A 24401-nucleotide genomic window follows, 5' to 3' on the forward strand; every position below is an offset into this window, starting at 1 on the left:
TGTCAAATCTTTAATAATCCCCCCCCCGTGGCACAAGTAACCCAATTAGAAGCGCGCTCTAGAAAGACGCACAGAAAGGGGATTTAAGATTAATTTGCGGCCAACATGGGGTTTCTCCCACAAAGAGAGTTGTTTTAACAGAGCTGGAAGCCGCTTCATCAGATGCAGTGGTAACAACACGACCTAGTCTCACTCCTTCCACTGTATGTGTCTGGGGTGGGGGGGGGGGGGGGGAGCAGAGATGGAGAGGTGGAGGAAGCCTAGTGAGGTCTGCCTATGATCACTCTGGTGTGTGTGTGTGTGTGTGTGTGTGTGTGTCTGAAGATGGTGGGTGAGTATATATATACTGTGTGTATGAAATAGGTATCTGAGGGGGGGGGGGGGGGGGGGGGTTGTTTTGTTTTGTAATTCCTGTGCCTTCCTGTGAGAAGCGGGGAAATGAGAAGAGAGAGGGATTAGCGGTTCAGTGCCTGTTCTCCATCCTCCTCCTTTCGCTCGGCCGCCAGCCTGTCGCCCAGCTGCTCCCGGAGACTCCGCGACAGCCCCGCCCACTCTGAGCGGGTGGGAAGACAATGCCACACATCCGGGAGAAACAAAACCACTGTCTCCACATGTGCAGGGACTGTCCGCCCCTTGTGGGTCTCCTCCGGCCGGTGATAGCGAATCTCTGCAAAGCGATACCTGTCGCAAAGGAAGAGGGGGCGCATTGGAAAGAAACATTCTGGTCAAGGACATAGAAATCAAGGCAAGACGTCGCTAGGAGCGAGCCACCACCCCCCCCCCCCCCCAACCCCACATACACCCCCCCCCCCCCCCCGACAAGGTCTCTGAATGAGCATCATTACAGTGACCCTAACCATCACAACACACCATAGAAAACACATGGACCCCCCCCCCCCCCAGTCTGCTGCTCTTCCACTCATCGTCACGGTTACAACAGCCATTTTGGGGAAATTGACAGACAACAACATGAATGATAACTCAAACACTCCCCGTGCGCTCCCTCCCACCCGCCCCTTTTACACTTCCCTTCAGCCAATCATTGGTTGGTACTCTGCGTTTACAAAAAAGGATAGCACTTAAAAAGCCCCCGTTGGGGGGAGGGGCGTGAGAAAAGAAGACAGAATCAACAGGATACAGTGACGTTAAATATGTAAGATATTTAACACGCAGGTGAATCAAACATGGAAAACGTAAAGTAAGGGCTGGCGCTCCTCGGGTCCGAGCTTCACCGTCCGCACAGAGATCCACCACGGCGGCCAAAAGGGGGACAATTGCAGAACAAAAAAATAAATAAAAGAAAAAATACTTGGAAGTAGCAAATCAAAAATACAGAATCATAATCATTTTTTTTTCTATTCGTTTTTGTATATTTATATATATATATATAAAAAAGAAGCCATACAAACATGTCAAGAAGATGAGATTTAGTGCAGAGTTAGGTAAAAAAAAAAAAAAAATTATTATTAAAAATAAAAACCCATGCAGCTTATTCGCAGATTCTGGATTAAGTACCACAGGTCTCAATACGAAGGGGAGCGACGACAGTATAAGACGACAATATAAGACGACAGCATAAGACGACAGTATAAGACGACAGCATAAGACGACAGTATAAGACGACAGCAGAAGACAGTATAAGACGACAGTATAAGACGACAGTATAAGACGACAGTATAAGACGACAGTATAAGACGACAGCATAAGACGACAGTATAAGACGACAGCATAAGACGACAGCAGCAGACGACAGTATAAGACGACAGTATAAGACGACAGCAGAAGACGACAGTATAAGACGACAGCAGAAGACGACAGTATAAGACGACAGCAGAAGACGACAGTATAAGACGACAGCATAAGACGACAGTATAAGACGACAGCATAAGACGACAGTATAAGACGACAGTATAAGACGACAGCAGAAGACGACAGTATAAGACGACAGCAGAAGACAGTATAAGACGACAGCAGAAGACGACAGTATAAGACGACAGTATAAGACAGTATAAGACGACAGTATAAGACGACAGCAGAAGACGACAGTATAAGACGACAGCAGCAGACAGTATAAGACGACAGTATAAGACAGTATAAGACGACAGTATAAGACGACAGTATAAGACGACAGTATAAGACGACAGCAGCAGACAGTATAAGACGACAGTATAAGACAGTATAAGACGACAGTATAAGACGACAGTATAAGACGACAGCAGAAGACAGTATAAGACGACAGCAGAAGACGACAGTATAAGACGACAGCAGAAGACGACAGTATAAGACGACAGTATAAGACAGTATAAGACGACAGTATAAGACGACAGCAGAAGACGACAGTATAAGACGACAGTATAAGACGACAGTATAAGACGACAGTATAAGACGACAGCAGCAGAGAGCCAGGCTGTAGCCGTGAGCAGCAGCACTCACCACTGGGTGCAGAGACTCAGGTCTATGCCTGTGAGAGACCTGCAACAGCGTATGGCTGTCTTTATGAGGACCGAGGGGTCGTTCTCCGGGTCGGCCCCGTCCAGGGAGGGGGACCAGTGGCCCCCGATGGCCATGGCCTCGTCTTTACCCCTCATGCCCACCAGGAACTGAGAGGGGGGAGAGAGGGGGGAGAGGGGGAGAGAGGGGGAGAGAGAGGGGGAGAGATGTTAAGGAGACAGAAAGTGTAAGAGTGTGAGAGAGAAAGTGTGTGAGAGAGAATGAGAGAGAGAATGAGAGAGAATGAGAGTGTAAGAGTGTGTGAGAGTGTGAGAGAGAAAGTGTGTAAGAGTGTGTGAGAGTGTGAGAGAGAAAGTGTGTAAGAGTGTGTGAGAGTGTGAGAGAGAAAGTGTGTAAGAGTGTGTGAGAGTGTGAGAGAGAAAGTGTGTAAGAGTGTGTGAGAGTGTGAGAGAGAAAGTGTGTAAGAGTGTGTGAGAGAGAAAGTGTGTAAGAGTGTGTGAGAGTGTGAGAGAGAAAGTGTGTAAGAGTGTGTGAGAGTGTGAGAGAGAAAGTGTGTAAGAGTGTGTGAGAGTGTGAGAGAGAAAGTGTGTAAGAGTGTGTGAGAGTGTGAGAGAGAATGCGAGTGTGAGTGTAAGAGTGTGTGAGTGTGAGAGAGAATGCGAGTGTGAGTGTAAGAGTGTGTGAGAGTGTGAGAGAGAAAGTGTGTAAGAGAGTGTGAGAGTGTGAGAGAGAATGCGAGTGTGAGTGTAAGAGTGTGAGAGAGTGTGAGAGAGAATGCGAGTGTGAGTGTAAGAGTGAGAGAGTGTAAGAGAGAGAATGAGAGTGTGAGAGAGAAAGAGTGTGAGAGAGTGTAAGAGTGTGAGAGTGTGTAAGAGAGAGAATGAGAGTGTGAGTGTAAGAGTGTGAGAGTGTGAGAGAGAGAATGAGAGTGTGAGTGTAAGAGTGTGTGAGAGAGAATGAGAGTGTAAGAGTGTGAGAGAGTGTAAGAGAGAGAATGAGTGTGAGAGAAAGAGTGTGAGAGTGTAAGAGAGAGAATGAGAGTGTGAGAGAGAAAGAGTGTGAGAGAGTGTAAGAGTGTGAGTGTGTAAGAGAGAGAGAGAATGAGAGTGTGAGAGAGAAAGAGTGTGAGAGAGTGTAAGAGTGTGAGTGTGTAAGAGAGAGAGAGAATGAGAGTGTGAGAGAAAGAGTGTGAGAGAAAGAGTGTGAGAGAAAGAGTGTGAGTGTAAGAGTGTGAGAGAAAGAGTGTGAGAGAAAGAGTGTGAGTGTAAGAGTGTGAGAGTGTGTAAGAGAGAGAGAGAATGAGAGTGTGAGAGAAAATAAATTAAAATCACAAATCAAAACTGAATGCTATAAGCAACTAAACAGAGACATCAAAGTGGCAAATTACCTTGAACTCCCGGCATAAGAGGAAAGAAAAACACTAAATATATTGATCATAGATTAAATATAGTGATCATAGATTAAATATAGTGATCATAGATTAAATATAGTGTGATCATAGATTAAATTTAGTGATCATAGATTAAATATAGTGATCATAGATTAAATATAGTGATCATAGATTAAATATAGTGTGATCATATATTAAATATAGAGTGTGATCATAGATTAAATATAGTGTGATCATAGATTAAATATAGTGTGATCATAGATTAAATATAGAGTGATCATAGCTGTCCATAGGCAGCGTAGCGATTTCAAAATGAGATTTGATTAAAATGTATTGTCATTGGGCGGTCAGGTGGCGTAACGGAGATTGCGTTCGTCACCAACCCCGGAGCGGCTGGATTCGCCTGTTTGAGTCCAGCTCACAGCTCCGGGGTTGTCACCAGCTTGGCTGGCCGTTCACACTAATACAATTGGCTGTATTAGAGGGTGGGAGAAGCTGGAGGGGTGGGTCCGGGTCGTTGTAAACCGCGACTCCTACAGTTCGGTCGGGGCGCCTGCTAAGCGCGGATAGGACCTGAGGGGGATAGTGTGATCCTTCCACACGCTACGCCCTCTCAGTGAGAGTCCGCGCTGCCAGGTGAAAAGAAGCGGTTGATTGGCTGGACGTGTGTCGGAGGAAGCACGTGATAGCCTCCACTCTCCCAGACCGACTGTGGGGGGTAAGTGCGCAGCGACCAGGAAGGGGATTGGGAATTGGCATAACGACTAACATTGGGATGGGAGAAAATCGGAGGAAAAAGGAGGGGGAAAAGATCAATAAAAAAATAAAAATAAAAATAATGTATTGTCATTATACAGCACAAGTACAATACACCATTTACTGAACCGCCACCGGTCTGCCCCTACCATGGCGTTAAGGTGTTAAGGTGGGGGTTAGGGTTAAGACAGGGGCGGGTCTCTACATGGTGGACGGAGCGCACCTTAATGAGTCTGGCCGGGTGCTGGAAGGAGTCCCTCATCTCCTGCGGGTCTTCTGCCAGGGCACAGGACTTGTGGTAGAGCTCCTCCAGGCTGGGGTTAGCCAGCAGCATCACCTGAGCGACACAGAGGACAGACGTGAGGAGAACGCCAACCGTAGGAGACATTTACATCTGCTCAATTACCTCAACGCTTTTATCCAAAGAGACTTACAAGTTCTGTACAACAAGTCAGCAGGAAGGGCACAACTCTATCAGCTCAGGGGTCAGTAACATTGGGTCTCATTCTCCAACGGACTTACGACAAGAAGGGCTTTCTCTTAGGGCCATTTGAGACCTTTTCAGGGCAAGACATGAATATAAACAATATATTATAATATAATATTAATTATATATGTTTTATTGGGAACGGTTGGTGAATCCCAAAAATCGTCCCAAAAAGGTCTCAAATGGCCCTGAGAGGAAGCCCTTCTTGTCGTAAGTCCTTGGTGAATGAGACCCATTGTTCGTCAAACAGTGTTGAACTTGAGTGCTACAGTCTAGTAGGTAATGGGGTGTAACACATTCATACCGACCCCACTGTTTCAGTACGGGACTTTTAGTTCAGTACGCACTGTGTACGTTACTTTAACCACTAACAGAACGCACTGTGTACGTTACTTTAACCACTAACAGAACAACACACTGTGTACGTTACTTTAACCACTAACAGAACACACTGTGTACGTTACTTTAACCACTAACAGAACAACACACTGTGTACGTTACTTTAACCACTAACAGAACAACACACTGTGTACGTTACTTTAACCACTAACAGAACACACTGTGTACATTACTTTAACCACTAACAGAACAACACACTGTGTACGTTACTTTAACCACTAACAGAACACACTGTGTACGTTACTTTAACCACTAACAGAACAACACACTGTGTACGTTACTTTAACCACTAACAGAACAACACACTGTGTACGTTACTTTAACCACTAACAGAACAACACACTGTGTACGTTACTTTAACCACTAACAGAACAACACACTGTGTACGTTACTTTAACCACTAACAGAACGCACTGTGTACGTTACTTTAACCATTACCTTGCTGTAGGTGTGGGTGGTTACCTTGCTGTAGGTGTGGGTGGTTACCTTGCTGTAGGTGGTTACCTTGCTGTAGGTGTGGGTGGTTACCTTGCTGTAGGTGGTTACCTTGCTGTAGGTGTGGGTGGTTACCTTGCTGTAGGTGTGGGTGGTTACCTTGCTGTAGGTGTGGGTGGTTACCTTGCTGTAGGTGTGGGTGGTTACCTTGGCGCTGTAGGTGTGGGTGGTTACCTTGGCGCTGTAGGTGTGGGTGGTTACCTTGCTGTAGGTGTGGGTGGTTACCTTGGCGCTGTAGGTGTGGGTGGTTACCTTGGCGCTGTAGGTGTGGGTGGTTACCTTGCTGTAGGTGTGGGTGGTTACCTTGGCGCTGTAGGTGTGGGTGGTTACCTTGCTGTAGGTGTGGGTGGTTACCTTGGCGCTGTAGGTGTGGGTGGTTACCTTGGCGCTGTAGGTGTGGGTGGTTACCTTGCTGTAGGTGTGGGTGGTTACCTTGGCGCTGTAGGTGTGGGTGGTTACCTTGGCGCTGTAGGTGTGGGTGGTTACCTTGGCGCTGTAGGTGTGGGTGGTTACCTTGGCGCTGTAGGTGTGGGTGGTTACCTTGGCGCTGTAGGTGTGGGTGGTTACCTTGGCGCTGTAGGTGTGGGTGGTTACCTTGGCGCTGTAGGTGTGGGTGGTTACCTTGCTGTAGGTGTGGGTGGTTACCTTGGCGCTGTAGGTGTGGGTGGTTACCTTGCTGTAGGTGTGGGTGGTTACCTTGGCGCTGTAGGTGTGGGTGGTTACCTTGCTGTAGGTGTGGGTGGTTACCTTGCTGTAGGTGTGGGTGGTTACCTTGGCGCTGTAGGTGTGGGTGGTTACCTTGGCGCTGTAGGTGTGGGTGGTTACCTTGGCGCTGTAGGTGTGGGTGGTTACCTTGGCGCTGTAGGTGTGGGTGGTTACCTTGGCGCTGTAGGTGTGGGTGGTTACCTTGGCGCTGTAGGTGTGGGTGGTTACCTTGCTGTAGGTGTGGGTGGTTACCTTGGCGCTGTAGGTGTGGGTGGTTACCTTGCTGTAGGTGTGGGTGGTTACCTTGGCGCTGTAGGTGTGGGTGGTTACCTTGCTGTAGGTGTGGGTGGTTACCTTGCTGTAGGTGTGGGTGGTTACCTTGCTGTAGGTGTGGGTTACCTTGGCGCTGTAGGTGTGGGTGGTTACCTTGCTGTAGGTGTGGGTGGTTACCTTGGCGCTGTAGGTGTGGGTGGTTACCTTTGGCGCTGTAGGTGTGGGTGGTTACCTTGCTGTAGGTGTGGGTGGTTACCTTGGCGCTGTAGGTGTGGGTGGTTACCTTGCTGTAGGTGTGGGTGGTTACCTTGCTGTAGGTGGTTACCTTGGCGCTGTAGGTGTGGGTGGTTACCTTGGCGCTGTAGGTGTGGGTGGTTACCTTGGCGCTGTAGGTGTGGGTGGTTACCTTGGCGCTGTAGGTGTGGGTGGTTACCTTGGCGCTGTAGGTGTGGGTGGTTACCTTGGCGCTGTAGGTGTGGGTGGTTACCTTGGCGCTGTAGGTGTGGGTGGCGTCCGGCGGGTCGAGCACGGCCGTGTTCTTCACCAGCGGCTCCACCTCGCGGTGCAGGATGTGGAAGTTGCAGTAGTTGCCGAACTGGAAGGGCCGCTGCAGCGGGAAGCCGTCCACCCAGGTGAAGGCCGCGTCGAAGAAGTCGCTGGGGATGTAGAGGCTCTGGTAGCGCCGGCGCAGCTCCATCATGTCACAGTTAGAGCTGCGGGCACACGCAAGAGGCACCATCCACACGCTTAGAGGCACCATCCACACGCTTAGAGGCACCATCCACACGCTTAGAGGCACCATCTACACGCTTAGAGGCACCATCCACACGCTTAGAGGCACCATCTACACGCTTAGAGGCACCATCTACACGCTTAGAGGCAACGAGGGCTTTTCAAAATGCTATAAAACGGAAATGAACCGATTAAAAAACAATCCGTCCGAGGGGAGCTCCAGTAGCTCACCGCGTACCTCGAACGCTATTTCGGCGTCGGGGACAACCGTGCGCGTCACGGATCTGGGGTACACGAGTTCGACTCCTGGACTCGCCGTATTTTCTCAGAGTGTCTTTCCCCCGATCTATACCCCATTCAACCTGTTTCTGTCGGTCATACTTGACCAGCTGACTGGTCAAAGTTTTAAAAAACAATCCGTTTCGACAATGTTGACTGCAAACAAGTCATTGATAAGCGACGGGCAGATTAGACACATGGCCATCATTTAAGACATAGATTATGCGTTCACAGCGCTATCATTGAAGTGGGTGCCGGTATTCAACGGGGGTAAGGCACACCGCATGGCTGGTAATCAAAGTGTTAAGAGTCAGATGGGACTCTGTTAGGACTATCTGACCCTTAATGATAAACACCCCCTCCCCCACGCTGCCATGCCACCTGAATGCCCCGTGGCGTGGCGCTGCACCCACCCGTCCAGGCTGAACTTGGAGAACTGCACCGTGTAGCGTGGCTGCTGCCGGCGCGGCCGTCTGGGCGAGCGCTCTCTGCGCGGGGAGCGTTCTCGGGAGCGTTTGCGCGCGGCGGGCGAGCGCTCTCTGGACCGCCTGCGCTCGCGGTCTCTCTCGCGGCTGAGGGGGGGGGGGGGGAATCAAGAGGCGGGGAGGGGGGGGGGGGATCAAGAGGCGGGGAGACATGATTTAGATCAGATCAAATGTATCGTCATCATTCAGCACAAGTACAGTACGATGAAAATAAGTGTGGCGTCCAACCAGAGTGCAAGGTAACAGTCAAGTACAGTAGTAATATACAACGTACAGGTGATTAAACTGGGTATAACATATATAAACTAGTACTACTGGGTGTGGTGCTAATCTGATGTATGTAGTGTTCATTCTGACACCCATCACTGATCATTGAACCATTAAAAAAAAAAAAAAAAATCGAACCCTAACTAACCTTAATGTCATGCACTTGTCCTAATAAACTAACCTACACTGTAGCACTCAACACTTTGATGAACATTGTTACTCAGCTGATAGAGTTGTGCCCTTCTTCCTGATGGCTTGTCGTACAGAACTTGTTTGGATAAAAGCGTTCAGCTCAATGACAAAATAGCATACAAATATTTTCTACATGTAAAGAAATGTCCTTAAATGAAGTTATTTTTCCATTCATAATAATAATAATAATTCATATCAATGCTAAATGACTAAATGTAAATCAGTGTACCAGTCCACTAAGCAGCAGCGATCCCATTATACAGAAAGCCAAGCAAAGTGAGTCTGGGTCTCTGTAGCAAAACTCAAATTGAGCCAAATCATTGTCCTGCTGGACTTCTGACACAGAGTGTAGCTTGCAGGTCAGGAAGCGTCAGAACACATTTATGAGATTGAATTTATAGCAGGGATGCACTGAAAATTATCGGCCGAAAATGGTTAAAAAAGGCACTTTCGGCCGAAAGGGTTTTAGCACCGAAAAAACATCACAGAATGTCAAGGAACAGGAACAACCTGTAACCTAACGTGTTGTTGTGATGACGTCATCAAAACGCGGCTTCAGTCATTACATGCGCAACGTGAGCTCTTCAGTCCTGCGTTCTGCAGCCTGTGATAACTCCTCTTGGGACTCGGGAGTCGCGCTGTTTCTATGTAAACTCTGCGCGCAACGCGTCCAATAAATGCGTCTTTAACATGCTTTATATCCTCGCCATTACTATATGCCCGTCGCGGTTAAAAACCTTTTTGATTAACGTTAGCGTTAAGCTAGCTAACAAGGCTTCCGGTCCTCGTTCACTCGTCTCTCTTAAAGCTACGTCATCCCCCGCTAAGAGTCACGGGAGATGTAGTAAATACAACAGTCCTTCCATGTAGGCTAGAACGCCGTGAATTATGACAGTAGTTCAAGTTTCTTTATTAGTTGTCATACAAAAATACAGAGTACTTTTATATAAAATGCTTATTGTAGCCACTACAGTAACATCATTAAGTCTGCTATAAGCTATTCTCCCTCTCGTGTGTGCAGATCTTTATGCAGTTTTAAAGCACCTTGGCTTTGTTCTGAATGCACTTTGTTGTAGTTATCCTACAGAGAAAAGAAAATGCACTTGACTTTAATGCACATTTAGCTGTATGCAAAGAGAAAATGTTTAAATTGTACAATCTTTCAGCAGTCAGTCTGGAATTAATGCATTCAAAAGTGCTGAATAAATGTTTTATGGACCCATAATAGTGATTATTAATATTATTTAAGTTAAGTTTTGCCATAATTGTGTCTTTTGTCATAATCAGGTAGCTGAACAAAAAATATATACATTTATATATATTTCTATTACTGTAATAATTTTCGGCCTTTGGCCAACCGTTTCCTATTTTCGGTATCGGTTTCGGCCAAGAATTTCCCATTGGGTGCATCCCTCATCTATAGATTAGATTCCAATGTATTGTCATCATGCAGCACAAGTACAGTACAACGAGAAGAAGTTTGGCATCCAACCAGAGTGCAAATGTAACAGTAAAGTGCAAATATACAATGTACAGGTGATTAAACTGTACATACATCTGATTAGCACCATTACTCAGTAGTACTAAATGTATACCCAGAGTTGTAGTATTAATATGAACAGTGATACAGGTATAAAGTCACTATGGTAGTACGTCATACTGGCCAGCAGTGTAACTAGGCCTAACAAAATAAATTGTTTGGTTCCTGTTGGTTGTCAGTTAAGGCCATGGGTAGGTAGGGAATTTATTTTATTAAATCTTTTCCCACGGCGACTATGGATAGGGAATTTCTTTATTTAATTAAAATGTTCACGACAACATGGATGCATGTACGCTGCCAGCATGTTTAATATCCATAATACTAAAGGTTAAAATACAAAGACACTGTACTACAAAAGTACAAAGGTAGTAGTATTAAAAATGCCACCCCTAAATACTACTCACTAAATATACGGACGTCAGAGAGCTGTGCAAATATTGTGAAATACTTGCTTTTTATATATTTTCATTATTGACATGGACTGCACTTTTTGACTAAGATTTAACTAAACTTTATTGTAAAAAAAATTTAAATTCATTTTTTTAACTCATACAATAATTTGGGTCGCACCTAAATCGGCAGGGTCGGTCAGCAGCCGGACCCAACCCATTGTTTTTGTTAGGCCCTGGTAAGAGTAGGTAAGAGATATGTACAGATATAGATATAGTAACTAGTAAGAGTAGGTAAGGGATATGTACAGATATAGATATAGTAACTAGTAAGAGTAGGTAAGGGATATGTACAGATATAGATATAGTAACTAGTAAGAGTAGGTAAGGGATATGTACAGATATAGAAACTAGTAAGAGTAGGTAAGGGATATGTACAGATATAGATATAGTAACTAGTAAGAGTAGGTAAGAGATATGTACAGATATAGATATAGTAACTAGTAAGAGTAGGTAAGGGATATACAGATATAGATATAGTAACTAGTAAGAGTAGGTAAGGGATATGTACAGATATAGATATAGTAACTAGTAAGAGATATGTACAGATATAGATATAGTAACTAGTAAGAGTAGGTAAGGGATATGTACAGATATAGATATAGTAACTAGTAAGAGTAGGTAAGAGATATGTACAGATATAGATATAGTAACTAGTAAGAGTAGGTAAGGGATATACAGATATAGATATAGTAACTAGTAAGAGTAGGTAAGGGATATGTACAGATATAGATATAGTAACTAGTAAGAGATATGTACAGATATAGATATAGTAACTAGTAAGAGTAGGTAAGAGATATGTACAGATATAGATATAGTAACTAGTAAGAGATATGTACAGATATAGATATAGTAACTAGTAAGAGTAGGTAAGGGATATGTACAGATATAGATATAGTAACTAGTAAGAGTAGGTAAGGGATATGTACAGATATAGATATAGTAACTAGTAAGAGTAGGTAAGAGATATGTACAGATATAGATATAGTAACTAGTAAGAGTAGGTAAGGGATATGTACAGATATAGATATAGTAACTAGTAAGAGTAGGTAAGGGATATATACAGATATAGATATAGTAAGAGTAGGTAAGAGATATGTACAGATATAGATATAGTAAGAGTAGGTAAGAGATATACAGATATAGATATAGTAAGAGTAGGTAAGGGATATGTACAGATATAGATATAGTAAGAGTAGGTAAGAGATATGTACAGATATAGATATAGTAAGAGTAGGTAAGAGATATACAGATATAGATATAGTAAGAGTAGGTAAGAGATATACAGATATAGATATAGTAAGAGTAGGTAAGAGATATGTACAGATATAGATATAGTAAGAGTAGGTAAGAGATATACAGATATAGATATAGTAAGAGTAGGTAAGAGATATGTACAGATATAGATATAGTAACTAGTAAGAGTAGGTAAGAGATATACAGATATAGATATAGTAACTAGTAAGAGTAGGTAAGGGATATGTACAGATATAGATATAGTAACTAGTAAGAGTATAGGGATATGTACAGATATAGATATAGTAACTAGTAAGAGTAGGTAAGAGATATGTACAGATATAGATATAGTAACTAGTAAGAGTAGGTAAGGGATATGTACAGATATAGATATAGTAACTAGTAAGAGTAGGTAAGGGATATGTACAGATATAGATATAGTAACTAGTAAGAGTAGGTAAGGGATATGTACAGATAATAGATATAGTAACTAGTAAGAGTAGGTAAGAGATATGTACAGATATAGATATAGTAACTAGTAAGAGTAGGTAAGAGATATGTACAGATATAGATATAGTAAGAGTAGGTAAGAGATATGTACAGATATAGATATAGTAACTAGTAAGAGTAGGTAAGAGATATGTACAGATATAGATATAGTAACTAGTAAGAGTAGGTAAGAGATATGTACAGATATAGATATAGTAACTAGTAAGGGATATGTACAGATATAGATATAGTAACTAGTAAGGGATATGTACAGATATAGTAACTAGTAAGAGTAGGTAAGGGATATGTGCAGATAATAGATATAGTAACTAGTAAGAGTAGGTAAGGGATATGTACAGATATAGATATAGTAACTAGTAAGAGTAGGTAAGAGATATGTACAGATATAGATATAGTAACTAGTAAGAGATATGTACAGATATAGATATAGTAACTAGTAAGAGTAGGTAAGGGATATGTACAGATATAGATATAGTAACTAGTAAGGGATATGTACAGATATAGATATAGTAACTAGTAAGAGTAGGTAAGGGATATGTGCAGATAATAGATATAGTAACTAGTAAGAGTAGGTAAGGGATATGTACAGATATAGATATAGTAACTAGTAAGAGTAGGTAAGGGATATGTACAGATATAGATATAGTAACTAGTAAGAGTAGGTAAGAGATATGTACAGATATAGATATAGTAACTAGTAAGAGTAGGTAAGGGATATGTACTAGGGATGTCCCGATCGCCTTTTTTTGCTTCCGATCCGATCCCGAGCATGTGATTTTAAATATCTATCGATCCGATCGTTTCCAATCCGATCTTTCACATTAGTAATCAATTTTGACGCATTTGTCAGAAACTGGCAGAGCGATACAAGCCCATCTGTTGCCTATATCCGGGGCGCGAGCGCGGAGGCGTTTGTTATTACATTCACCCTGAGAAATGTGCTTCTGCTTCATATGAGAAATATTAAAAGTTTCAATATATGTTTGCACATTAGTATACATTCAGTGTTCGACTTACGTAATGGTCCATTCTGGTCTGAAACGCCGACGATAATCCTCAGTCACGTAACGTTATCCTCCAAAAGTTAGTCTGAAAACTTCGCCTCCAGCCGGCTGTCCTCCTTGCAAACATTGCAACTGGCTTGACGTTCTATTTTAAAATGCTTAGTTCCAAACCTCTGACATTAAGTCTAGCTGCTCAAGTCAGTGGATATTAACCGCGTTTCGGGAGCGACGTGTTGTTGTTGTTGTGGTCGAGCCGCGTGTAGCGTGTAGCGTCTAAATTAAAGGGGTGTTTGTTGCAACGGTGAAAATTAAAGGGGAATGTGTTTGTTGTGGAAAATTATTCTGCTCTGTGTGACAATAAATACATTAATGATGATATATTATATGTAATTTAAAACCAAAACTAAGGCCTCCGTATGAGTTTAAGACGTGGACATGGTCATGTTTGTTGAATAAAAATTTTCTTTTTTTGACTGCCGATTTTTATTATTATTTTTTCCCGATCCCCGATACTCTGAAAAGCACGTGATCGACGCCGATTCCGATCACGTGATCGGATCGGGACATCCCTAATATGTACAGATATAGATATAGTAACTAGTAAGAGTAGGTAAGAGATATGTACAGATATATAGTAACTAGTAAGAGATATGTACAGATATAGATATAGTAACTAGTAAGAGTAGGTAAGGGATATGTGCAGATAATAGATATAGTAACTAGTAAGAGTAGGTAAGAGATATGTACAGATATAGATATAGTAACTAGTAAGAGTAGGTAAGGGATATGTACAGATATAGATATAGTAACTAGTAAGAGTAGGTAAGAGATATGTACAGATAATAGATATAGTAACTAGTAAGAGTAGGTAAGGGATATGTACAGATAATAGATATAGTAACTAGTAAGAGTAGGTAAGGGATATGTACAGATAATAGATATAGTAACTAGTAAGAGTAGGTAAGGCATATGTACAGATAGATATATCTACAGACGTGAAACAGATGTACACAGTAAGAATTAGGGATGGGCATTTTTAAGAAAAATCCAGATCGATTGATCACATGACATACTCAAGTAATCGTGGATTACTACTCGTGGAGGAAACCGCTGTACAAAATGAACGTCTTTTTTCCGGTGTTTTAGACTTTGCTCTGACCGGAAGTATTGTTGTTGTCGTCGCTAGCGGAACCCATCTATGAGCGGACAACTTGTGTCATCCGGTTCTGTGTTTTTGAGTCAACGTTAATATACAAATGTTGAGATTGTTGGTGAACAACTAACTTCCGGTTAGTTTTAACGCTAGCTAACGTTAGATGAAGCTACGGGCAACCGATGAGGCTGAAGAGCGCGTCAAAGCCGTATAGAATAGAATAGGCCTGTGGTCGATTACTCACGCCCATCCCTAGTAAGAATACATCTATATATGGTATACAGCATTATTGTACATTTAAATGTCTTATTGTACAATGTTTCAACACGTTCATTTAACTAAAACAACAAGTGCGTTGTTGGTCCACTCTGAACACAGATCATGTGATGCGTTGACCCCTGACCTGCGCTCCCCCTTGGTCCGGAGGATGAGCTCCAGGCTGTGGTCGCAGCGGCTGGGGAAGCGGGGCGGGGGCTCGATGCGCCGCACGGCCTGGGGCTGGGGCATCATCCTGACGGGGGGCTGCAGCAGACCCCCCCCGGAGAACACGTCTGGGGACAGAGCGGCAGTCACAACACCGTTAACCCTTTCACTGCCACGCCACAGAAGGGTAACCCTTTCACTGCCACGCCACAGAAGGGTAACCCTTTCACTGCCACGCCACAGAAGGGTAACCCTTTCACTGCCACGCCACAGAAGGGTAACCCTTTCACTGCCACGCGACAGAAGGGTAACCCTTTCACTGCCACGCGACAGAAGGGTAACCCTTTACTATCACACAACCGACGGCGATGCTCCATCATTAGCATCATTAGCTCCGCATCCGGAGGGCTAACCTTCTGTATTGTCACAGTGAAAGGTTAACCTTCTGTATTGTCACAGTGAAAGGGTTAACCGGCTGTCGTGTGGCAGTGAAACATGTAAATACAAACAACATAAATATATTAAAAAAGAAAAGAGAACATAACTCAGTTTACATGTTTGAACGGGAAGAAGTCACATGATTACATGATCTGTTCCTCCAACACCAGCTGGGTTAGGGCTCAGCACCTGGTGTCTACCCCTGGGGGGGGGGGCTGGGGCTGGGGGGGTTCTGGACTCACCTTTGGGGGGGGGGGGGGGGGGGGGGGGGCTGGGGGGGTTCTGGACTCACCTTTGGGGGGGGGCTGGGGGAGCAGGGGCTGGGGGGGGGGTTCTGGACTCACCTTTGGGGGGGGGGGGGCTGGGGGGGTTCTGGACTCACCTTTGGGGGGGGGCTGGGGGAGCAGGGGCTGGGGGGGGGGTTCTGGACTCACCTTTGGGGGGGGGCTGGGGAGCAGGGACTGGGGGGGGTTCTGGACTCACCTTTGGGGGGGGGGGGGCGGGGGGAGCAGGGGCTGGGGGGGGGCTGGGGGAGCAGGGACTGGGGGGGGTTCTGGACTCACCTTTGGGGGGGGGCTGGGGGGGGTTCTGGACTCACCTTTGGGGGGGGGGGCTGGGGGGGGTTCTGGACTCACCTTTGGGGGGGGGGCTGGGGGGGGTTCTGGACTCACCTTTGGGGGGGGGGCTGGGGGGGGTTCTGGACTCACCTTTGGGGGGGGGGGCTGGGGGGGTTCTGGACTCACCTTTGGGGGGGCTGGGGGAGCAGGGCTGGGGGGGGTTCTGCAGCAGTGGAGCCAGAGAGGCAGCAGACAGCTGGGCCTGCAGCAGGGAGGGGGGGGGGCCCTGGGGGGGGGGCAGGGACTGCATCATGGAGGGGACCGCCTTCAGCATGTTGGGAGCCTGGGGCTGATTCTGCAGAGAGAGGGGGGGGGAGAGGGGGGGGGGGGGGGGGGGGAGAGGAAGGGGGGAGAGAGGGGGGGGGAGAGGGATGGGGGGAGGGAGGGGGGGGATTACAAGTGTTAAATTATAAAGTAGCAGTACCTAGAAGACAAGGCAGGTATTGCATTTATTTTCCATCTACGTCATTGATGCACCGAGATCACCAGAGATCACCAGAGATCACCAGAGATCACCAGAGATCACCAGAGATCCATTTCCGGTTGTAACTCGCCCGATCATCCACCAGGCGGCGGTATTGAAGCGTTGCACTGTTGTGCAGGCTCCCACTGTATCAGCAGAGGCTGGGTGGCGGAATTATGAATGCCATGGCGAAAATATGAAATATGATCTCAATAACGTCGTACAGCGTGGTTTGGCAGAATTCGCATGACCAGCAAACCCGTCGTACGGCGTTTATGGCGGTCAATGTGTTAAGAGAGAAGACCCAACATGGAGCACAAGGACACTCATTTAACCACATTAGCAAAAGACTAGCAAGCCATCACTACATGATATAACACTATAGTGCAGGGGTCGGGAACCTATGGCTCGCGAGCCATATATGGCTCTTCTGGTGACAGCATATGGCTCCCAGAATTTTTTGTGTAAAAAAAAAAAGATTTTTTTTTTTTTTTTTTTTAATACTTGTGATATTTCTTAATAATACTGTGTCATTTTAAACAAGTAAACAGAAATTAGTTTTGAAGATACAGCTAATAGTATCTGTAGCTGAAGATATAGCGAGCAGAGCTGGCGAGGGAACACAAGTGGACAGAAATAAAAAATCTTCAACCTGAAGACCAGCTGATTCTTAAAACTTGGAACGAGCTTCCTGTGACATACCACACAATGCAGCGTGAGTATTGCCGTATTGACCATGTTTGGCTCTACATATGCATGTGGGCAGTCATTCTCGCATATGAGGAACATTAAGACCAACCTACGCTCACGTTTAACTGATGGAAGCCTCAACGCCTGCATGAAGCTCAACCTCACCACGTATGAACCAGACTACAAGGCCATCAGCAAAACCATGCAGCACCAGAAGTCGCATTAAAAGTAAGACATATTTAATTTATTATATGTTAAAAATACTATATGGCTCTCAATGAAATATATTTAGAAATATTTGGCTTTTATGGCTCTCCCAGTCAAAAAGGTTCCTGACCCCTGCTATAGTGCATATAACTAGGGCTGACCTTAGATTAATTTTTTTGGATTTCGAAGCTTCGGGGCCGAGATTCGATTTGAATTCGAATTATAAAAAAAATAAAAATTACATTTATTTAATTTAAAATGTTTATGTTGTGGGACACGTACAGCGCTTTGTTCAACTTTGTCAGTGCTGTAAAGTTTAAACCTTTTTAAATCTTAGACAAACAAAACACTTTGCTTTCATGAAATATTGTAAGCCGTCATTTGAGGCTTTATAAAAGCAGCACAATGAACACAAATCTGTCAGTGCCGAGTCCGACCTCATCTTAAATAACAAACAGCATCGCTTGTTGTAGTTAACAAAGAGAGGCAGAGTTGAGTTTGCAAAAAAAAATTATATTCGAATTTTATTTTCATATTCGAATCTAGGCCCGTCTTAAATACTTCGAAGCTTAGTTCGATGGGCATGGGATTCGAAGAAAAGAAAAAAATCTGAAATAAAATAAAAAATAAAAAAAAAATTATTTTTGTGTGTGTGTGCAAAATCAACTCTGCCTCTCGTTTGATGGCAGACCCCCGGATCAAGAAAAGAGGGCGGGGCTTGATATAAGTCAATATATGTGCGTGCGTGTGCGTGTGTGTGTGTGTGAGGGAGTAAGGGGGGGGGGGGGGGGGGGGGGGTTACATTCTGTCTGGTGTCCCCGGTGGAGTGCAGGTCCGAGTAGCGCAGCTGCATTGCTTGATCGTTGTAAAAGTTGCCCATCTGTGGAGAGACCTGGGGCAGAGGCTGGTGCTGCTGCTGGTGCTGCTGGTGCTGCTGGGAGGGTGGAGCGCACACACACACACACACACACACACACACACACACACACGTCACACACACACACACACACACGTCACACAAGTGGCCTGAGCCTTAGAGGCAGCAAGTCATCATTTCCCCACAAAAAGCACAACCGGTGGCAGTAAGATGTCATTGACTTTTGGTTGTAATATCTACCAAAAAGTCACATTTCAGTGCGCAGTGGATGTTTCCCGGGCTGTGCTTCTTAACACTTTGTGTGCCAGCAGGGGGTGCACTACTTATCGCTTGTATGCCACCACTCTAGTCAATGAGAGGGGCGAGCACATTTGCGAACGCATAAACTATATCTTAAATTATGGCTATGTGTCTAATACGCCCGTCGCTTATCAATGACTTGCTTGCAGTCAACATGTACGAAACGGATAGTTTTTTCATCTGTACATTTCCGTTTCATACCGTTTTGAATACGAGTATAGTTGACGATTTCTAGTGATTCCAGAAAAATCCGCGAAAATAGCCATTTACTGGAATACACAAAACATGTGGTCATTTTTCAGCCTATTTATGAATCGTTTTCAAATAAACGCTAGATTATCGATAGTATATGTGTACTTATGCACGCTAGAGAAGCGGGCTGAAAAATCGATTATCCATGACCTGGTCAGCGCTAACCAGGGGAGGAAATTAGGCCACTTTACCCGCCAAATGCGGGTATTTTTTACGTTTGGCTGGTAAAAAAATCAGATACTCGCCAGTTGGCTGGTAAGCCAAAAAGTTAGTTTCCTCCCCTGCTGGCGAGTATACAAAAAAATAAAACATTCTGCAATCACTGCACTGGCAAACAGTGCGCGTCTTCTGAGTGTTCGCTTTAGTTGACAGTGCCACGAGAGCACTGCACAAGACCACCCATATAATGTTTAATAAACGTTCGCGCGGTACTGGCCAACCCGCGGACATATAATAATAAAAGTCCCGCGGTACTAGGCTAGCCATCAGGAGCACTCGCAAACAGATAACGTTAAACACAGCAGAAGATGGAAAACAGACAGACTGACCAACGGGGAACTGCATCCAACCCTAGTACAACCCTCGAGTATAAGTTACTAAGGACACATTTAAATCACAGAGGTGTAATGTTGTCTACTGGAACTGTATACAGTGTAGGGCTGGGCGATATGGCCTAAATATGATATCACGATATTTTCTGACCTTTCGGCGATACACGATACGCATCACGATGTTTTTCTTTTTTTCCCCAAACAATTCATTATGAGGCTTACCAAGACAGTATTTGAGTTTGCAAGCTAACATTAAAGACAAAATAAAATACCCATGCATTTAGCATTTTTATATTATATATTAGATTTAGATTATTGGATTATTAGATTATATATTGAATATATTTAGCAATGAGATATTATATGATTTAGATATGAAATATGATGAATTGAAAATGGGGGACCCTGATGTAAACGAGACGAAAGTCTCTCTCTGGTCTGCATCCTCCAGTCCACTGTTGTTGTATTGAGCTGTACTGTATTACCCATGCTGCAATCTGTTAATAACGTTTTCATTCATTCAGACGGCAAACAGAATCATTTTGATTGACAGTCGAGTCTGCCAATTACGTCAGACCGCTTGCACCCGCCCTGCTGTTCTTAGCACCAATCGGCAAGCGCGTATAAATTTTTTACTTCGGCCATTGGAGAGCTCAATGACAACAACAATAGCTCCCCGCGGCCGACGTTTCGCTTTTAGCTCCGCAGGAAGACTAAACGACTGGAGGCATAATGATTTTACTGCAACGGATGTTATAATAAAAGCCTTTCCATACATCTGTCTGAAAACTTTATTAACAGACCGCAGAATGGGCACAACTGAGTCAGTACGGGCTGAGATATGAACGACTAATGCTTGCTATATCTAGGTCGACCTCGGACGTTGCTATGTAAATACGCTGATGTTATTGAAAGTGTAACTATATAACGTTAATGCCACAAAATGAATGCCTTTGTTATCATAAGTAGTAACTTTGATGCAGTAGTGTGTGTGGGGCGGCGCTGTTCAAAAGTTTCAACGTGTGGACCAGATTGACGCGACACAATCCTCTTGGGCAAAACATCACGATATCCACGATACGTTTAAAAAGTGTATCGTTAATGAACTGTACCCGATATTTATATAATATCGTCATATCGCCCAGCCCTAATACAGTGGTTAGCTTCTAGTTAGCGTTTTAGCTATAGCTGCTTGCTAGCTAACGTTAGCCCGGTGTGCTCAAAGCAGCCAGCTAGGTGTATCTGTTATGACTATAATGTTTCCAAAAAAGCACCGGATTACGACGTAAGGTTAGACATTTTATTTCATGCTCAAAAGCCCCTGGCTTGCACATCGCAGTCACGAAAGGGGCTAGCTCAACCAGTGCACTGTGCACAACAGCACACCAACCCAACTGACATTACCACAACACTTGACGGTACTTCACAGCACTGTCGTAAGACCACCGTGCTGTCTTAAAGGCACAGTGTGCCTACCCAGATGCATACACAACATTGACGCGGCTTGACATACAAAGAAGTCATTATCACAATTAGCGATTTTTTTTGTCTGGTAAAAAATCTGTTTGGCTGGTAAAAAAAATCAGATACTCGCCAGTTGGCTGGTAAGCCAAAAAGGTAGTTTCCTCCCCTGGCGCTAACGTCATACACGCACACACAGCCACACACAGACACGTTGAGATATATGTGAAAAAAAACATCTGATTACCCCAAGACTGGTCAAATAAAGTCCTTACCTCACATCAGATGTTCTGCAAAAAGATTATTCCAATTCCTGATCGCCATTCCAAATATCAATCGCGTTTATTCATCCAACGTTAGACCTCCAAACAGATCATCCACGCTGCTTTCGGTTGCCTCAGTGAATGCAATAGTCTCAGGTCACATGCCCGAGAAGTAAAATGTGGAATCCGGAGTTTTTTTCCCCCTCATGCCTTTCCATTGAGTCCATTCCCATGGGTGCAATACCATCCGGGAGACGGTATGGGGGGGGGGCGGTATTTGCCCTTTTCGAGGTCAGAGCCAGTCCCAATGATAACGTGAGGCTGGATGGATGAAAAATGAATGGATATCGCTAATAAAAGAAATAACGATTAAATAGCGAGATTTCTCGTCGTTGGCACCCAATGTGTTAAGGGTTAGCAGGGTTAGTTGTGGGTGGAGGAGAGTTCTCACCGACTGGCTGCTCAGCTGAGGTAAGGTCTGAGGGTTAAGGGTTAGCAGGGTTAGTTGTGGGTGGAGGAGAGTTCTCACCGACTGGCTGCTCAGCTGAGGTAAGGTCTGGATGCGCTGGGCGTTCCACTTGAAGGGCATGGTGGGGTTGTACACAGCCTCCACCAGCACCCGGTCGCCCACCTGCGGAGTCTTGCCCTTCACAGCGCTGACGACAGAGAGAGAGAGAGAGAGGGTCGTTGAAGCGACACAGAGGGTCGTTGAAGCGACACAGAGGGATTTGCAAAATTCTGCATGCAGAGTCTCAATTGGGTGTTTGTCCCATTTGGTGAAGTCTTGGTTTGCAAGTGGGCCCCAGACTTCACAAACCATACAGGGAAATTGGTTCTATGACGGAGTCTAGTATTTTGAGCCAGATTTAGATTGGAATTAGGGCTGGGCGATATAACGATAAATATCGCGATATATTTTAATAATCGATATGTAATATCGAAATAAAAAGAAATCGAAAAATCGTTTTTTTTTTTTTTTTTTTTTTTTTGTGACCTGCAACAGGGCAGTTCTGTATCGTTAGTGGCTTAGCTTGGCATCACTACTGCACTATCTCGCGTACGTGCACGCGTACTGAATAAACCACAAATGTACCTCTAATACCAGTATTAGTCTGACCACACCCCTCATCAGCTTACCTTCATAAGCAGGTGTGTGGTCACCTGCTCTCCTCCTTCTCGCTTTCACCACAAGGAAGAAGTGCCTCGGTAGATCCCCACACTTGACACCATGATGGAAGAAATTGGATTAGGAACAGCTTTGGGAAACAAGGATACGTTGACATCATATCTTTATTTTCTCTCTCACTATTTTCGAGAAAATACGGCGATATTGTCTTCGTACTGGAGGGTCTGGAAGATGATGATCATTCTAAAAACCCTCCACCGGTTTTCGTATTGGGAGCACGCCGCTGCATGCTTCTCAACTGCAGTTCCTTGCTGTGTTTGTTGGGGTGAAACCTGTCAGGCCACAGCTGAACTGTCGGACATGCCGCTGTTGTGAGAAGCGGTGCGTTCCAGGTTGGGTGAGTAGTGTTTGCTGGCGGGCTCCACTTGTCTGTTAGTGCTATGGGGGCTACTTGACAAAGTTTATGGAAACCGGCCCCAGACTAGGGTCCTTTGTTCAGCCACCTAGGCGACAGAAGGCCTTGGTCTGGAGACCATTATAGTTTTAACTAGTGGGCCGCAACCATTGACACTGGTGATCCCTGTGTGTTCTGGACGAGTGGATTCTCTCTGTCACCGTGTTAAGGCCCCATCTTTCATATCCAAATGAGAGTATTCCTTCACGAGGGGATATGTGCATGTAATGTGCGATAGCGGCAGATTCATGTTCAATGTCAGCTACACAGGCCAGTTGGTACTGTGCTGATCCGTCGGATGTGGTAATGTCACCGTTGTGAAACGGTGTGGGCATCTTGTTTTCTCTTTTCTCTTAAAAAGTGAGGAGAGGTTCAGAACGGCGGCCTGTCTGGGTGAGTGTTATGTCATTGTTTACATGTTCATAGCTTACGGTTAGCCGGTCAGCTGTTAACTGCTGCGTTAGCCTGCTGGATCGCTGCATGGCCTGCTTAAGGCCTACTATTAGGCGCGGGGTAGCTTAGCTTCTCGCGCGCCGCCGGGAGCTCGCTTCTGATCGCGTGCGTCGTTAGATTGGCGTCTCGCGATCAGAAGCAATAGCACCCGAACGGTTGGAGCAGCCGTTAGCTTGATGCTATTCTGTTGAACGTGCTTTGATTTTAACATGTTTTACACTCTTGACCACGACGTCATCCTTGACAGGGGATGTTCGTCGACCCTGCCCTGAGCCTGGACGGGGATTGCGTCAACAAAGAGGACTGTAGCGACTGGTTGGAGCGGCGACGCTGCCCGGATCGAACAACACAGGACGGCTGTGTTCTACGGTGTCTTGTGACTGCACTTCGCTGATCTGCGTTCCGGGTAGGTACGGGGTTGGCCAGACCTCATAACACGTCTTCTGGTTTTACTTTGCTAAATGTATTGTGAATAACGGTGTTTTTCCCAAAACGTGTGTTGCTGCAATGCATTTAGAATACGTTGCGAGTTGTGTGTGAGCTGTTTTTGTCACTGGCAGTTAGCTTCTCCGTGCAAACGGGATGTAATGATCTGGTTGTTGTGTGGGTAACACGACCGTGTACTCACAACTAAGGTAACTAACCTATGAAGCTATGCTTGGTGACAAGTGAGTAAAAGAATATTCTTTCTCAGACTGTAATGACAATGAACAGTGTGTTCACACATTAACAGGTTTTCCTGTTTTAACTGGCCGTATTGAGGGTAAAATAGGAGGATTGTGTTTTCCCCCCCGGTTCCCTGGGGACTTTATCACCTCCTATCAGACATGTTGTGCATTAATTGTGTCTTTTGTGTGGTAGGGATACGATGTAACTCTTAGCTTGATTGCTGAGGTTGTGCTAAATCTGCTGGAGAAACTTATTTCCTAAAGGGAAATTGGTTTGGTTGCTGTCATGTGTGCTTAGCAAGGCCTGTGGTCGATACTAATCAAGAATGATGTATTCTCTCATTGTGAAAAAAAC

The 24401-nt window shown here is 44.9% G+C and overlaps 1 protein-coding gene across 1 annotated transcript in view; it reads right to left on the minus strand.

Annotated features, from left to right (window-relative positions):
• The window catches only part of ccar1 (cell division cycle and apoptosis regulator 1), a gene marked incomplete at its 3' end in the record, with an annotated part of 88471 nt that overhangs the window by 31679 nt on the left and 32391 nt on the right, over positions 1-24401 (minus strand). Inside the window, exons 8-17 of the mRNA XM_084308491.1 lie at positions 21875-22001; positions 18444-18575; positions 16430-16576; positions 16047-16071; positions 15207-15354; positions 8381-8539; positions 7444-7669; positions 4821-4934; positions 2434-2600; positions 471-681 (exon numbers count right to left, since the gene is read on the minus strand). Of these exons, the coding sequence (XP_084164617.1) occupies positions 471-681; positions 2434-2600; positions 4821-4934; positions 7444-7669; positions 8381-8539; positions 15207-15354; positions 16047-16071; positions 16430-16576; positions 18444-18575; positions 21875-22001 (1456 nt within the window). The remainder of the gene's footprint in view (positions 1-470; positions 682-2433; positions 2601-4820; positions 4935-7443; positions 7670-8380; positions 8540-15206; positions 15355-16046; positions 16072-16429; positions 16577-18443; positions 18576-21874; positions 22002-24401) is intronic.

This window comes from Notolepis coatsorum, assembly GCF_963971535.1.
Source record: "Notolepis coatsorum genome assembly, chromosome: 1".
Classification (NCBI taxonomy): Eukaryota; Metazoa; Chordata; class Actinopteri; order Aulopiformes; family Paralepididae; genus Notolepis; species Notolepis coatsorum.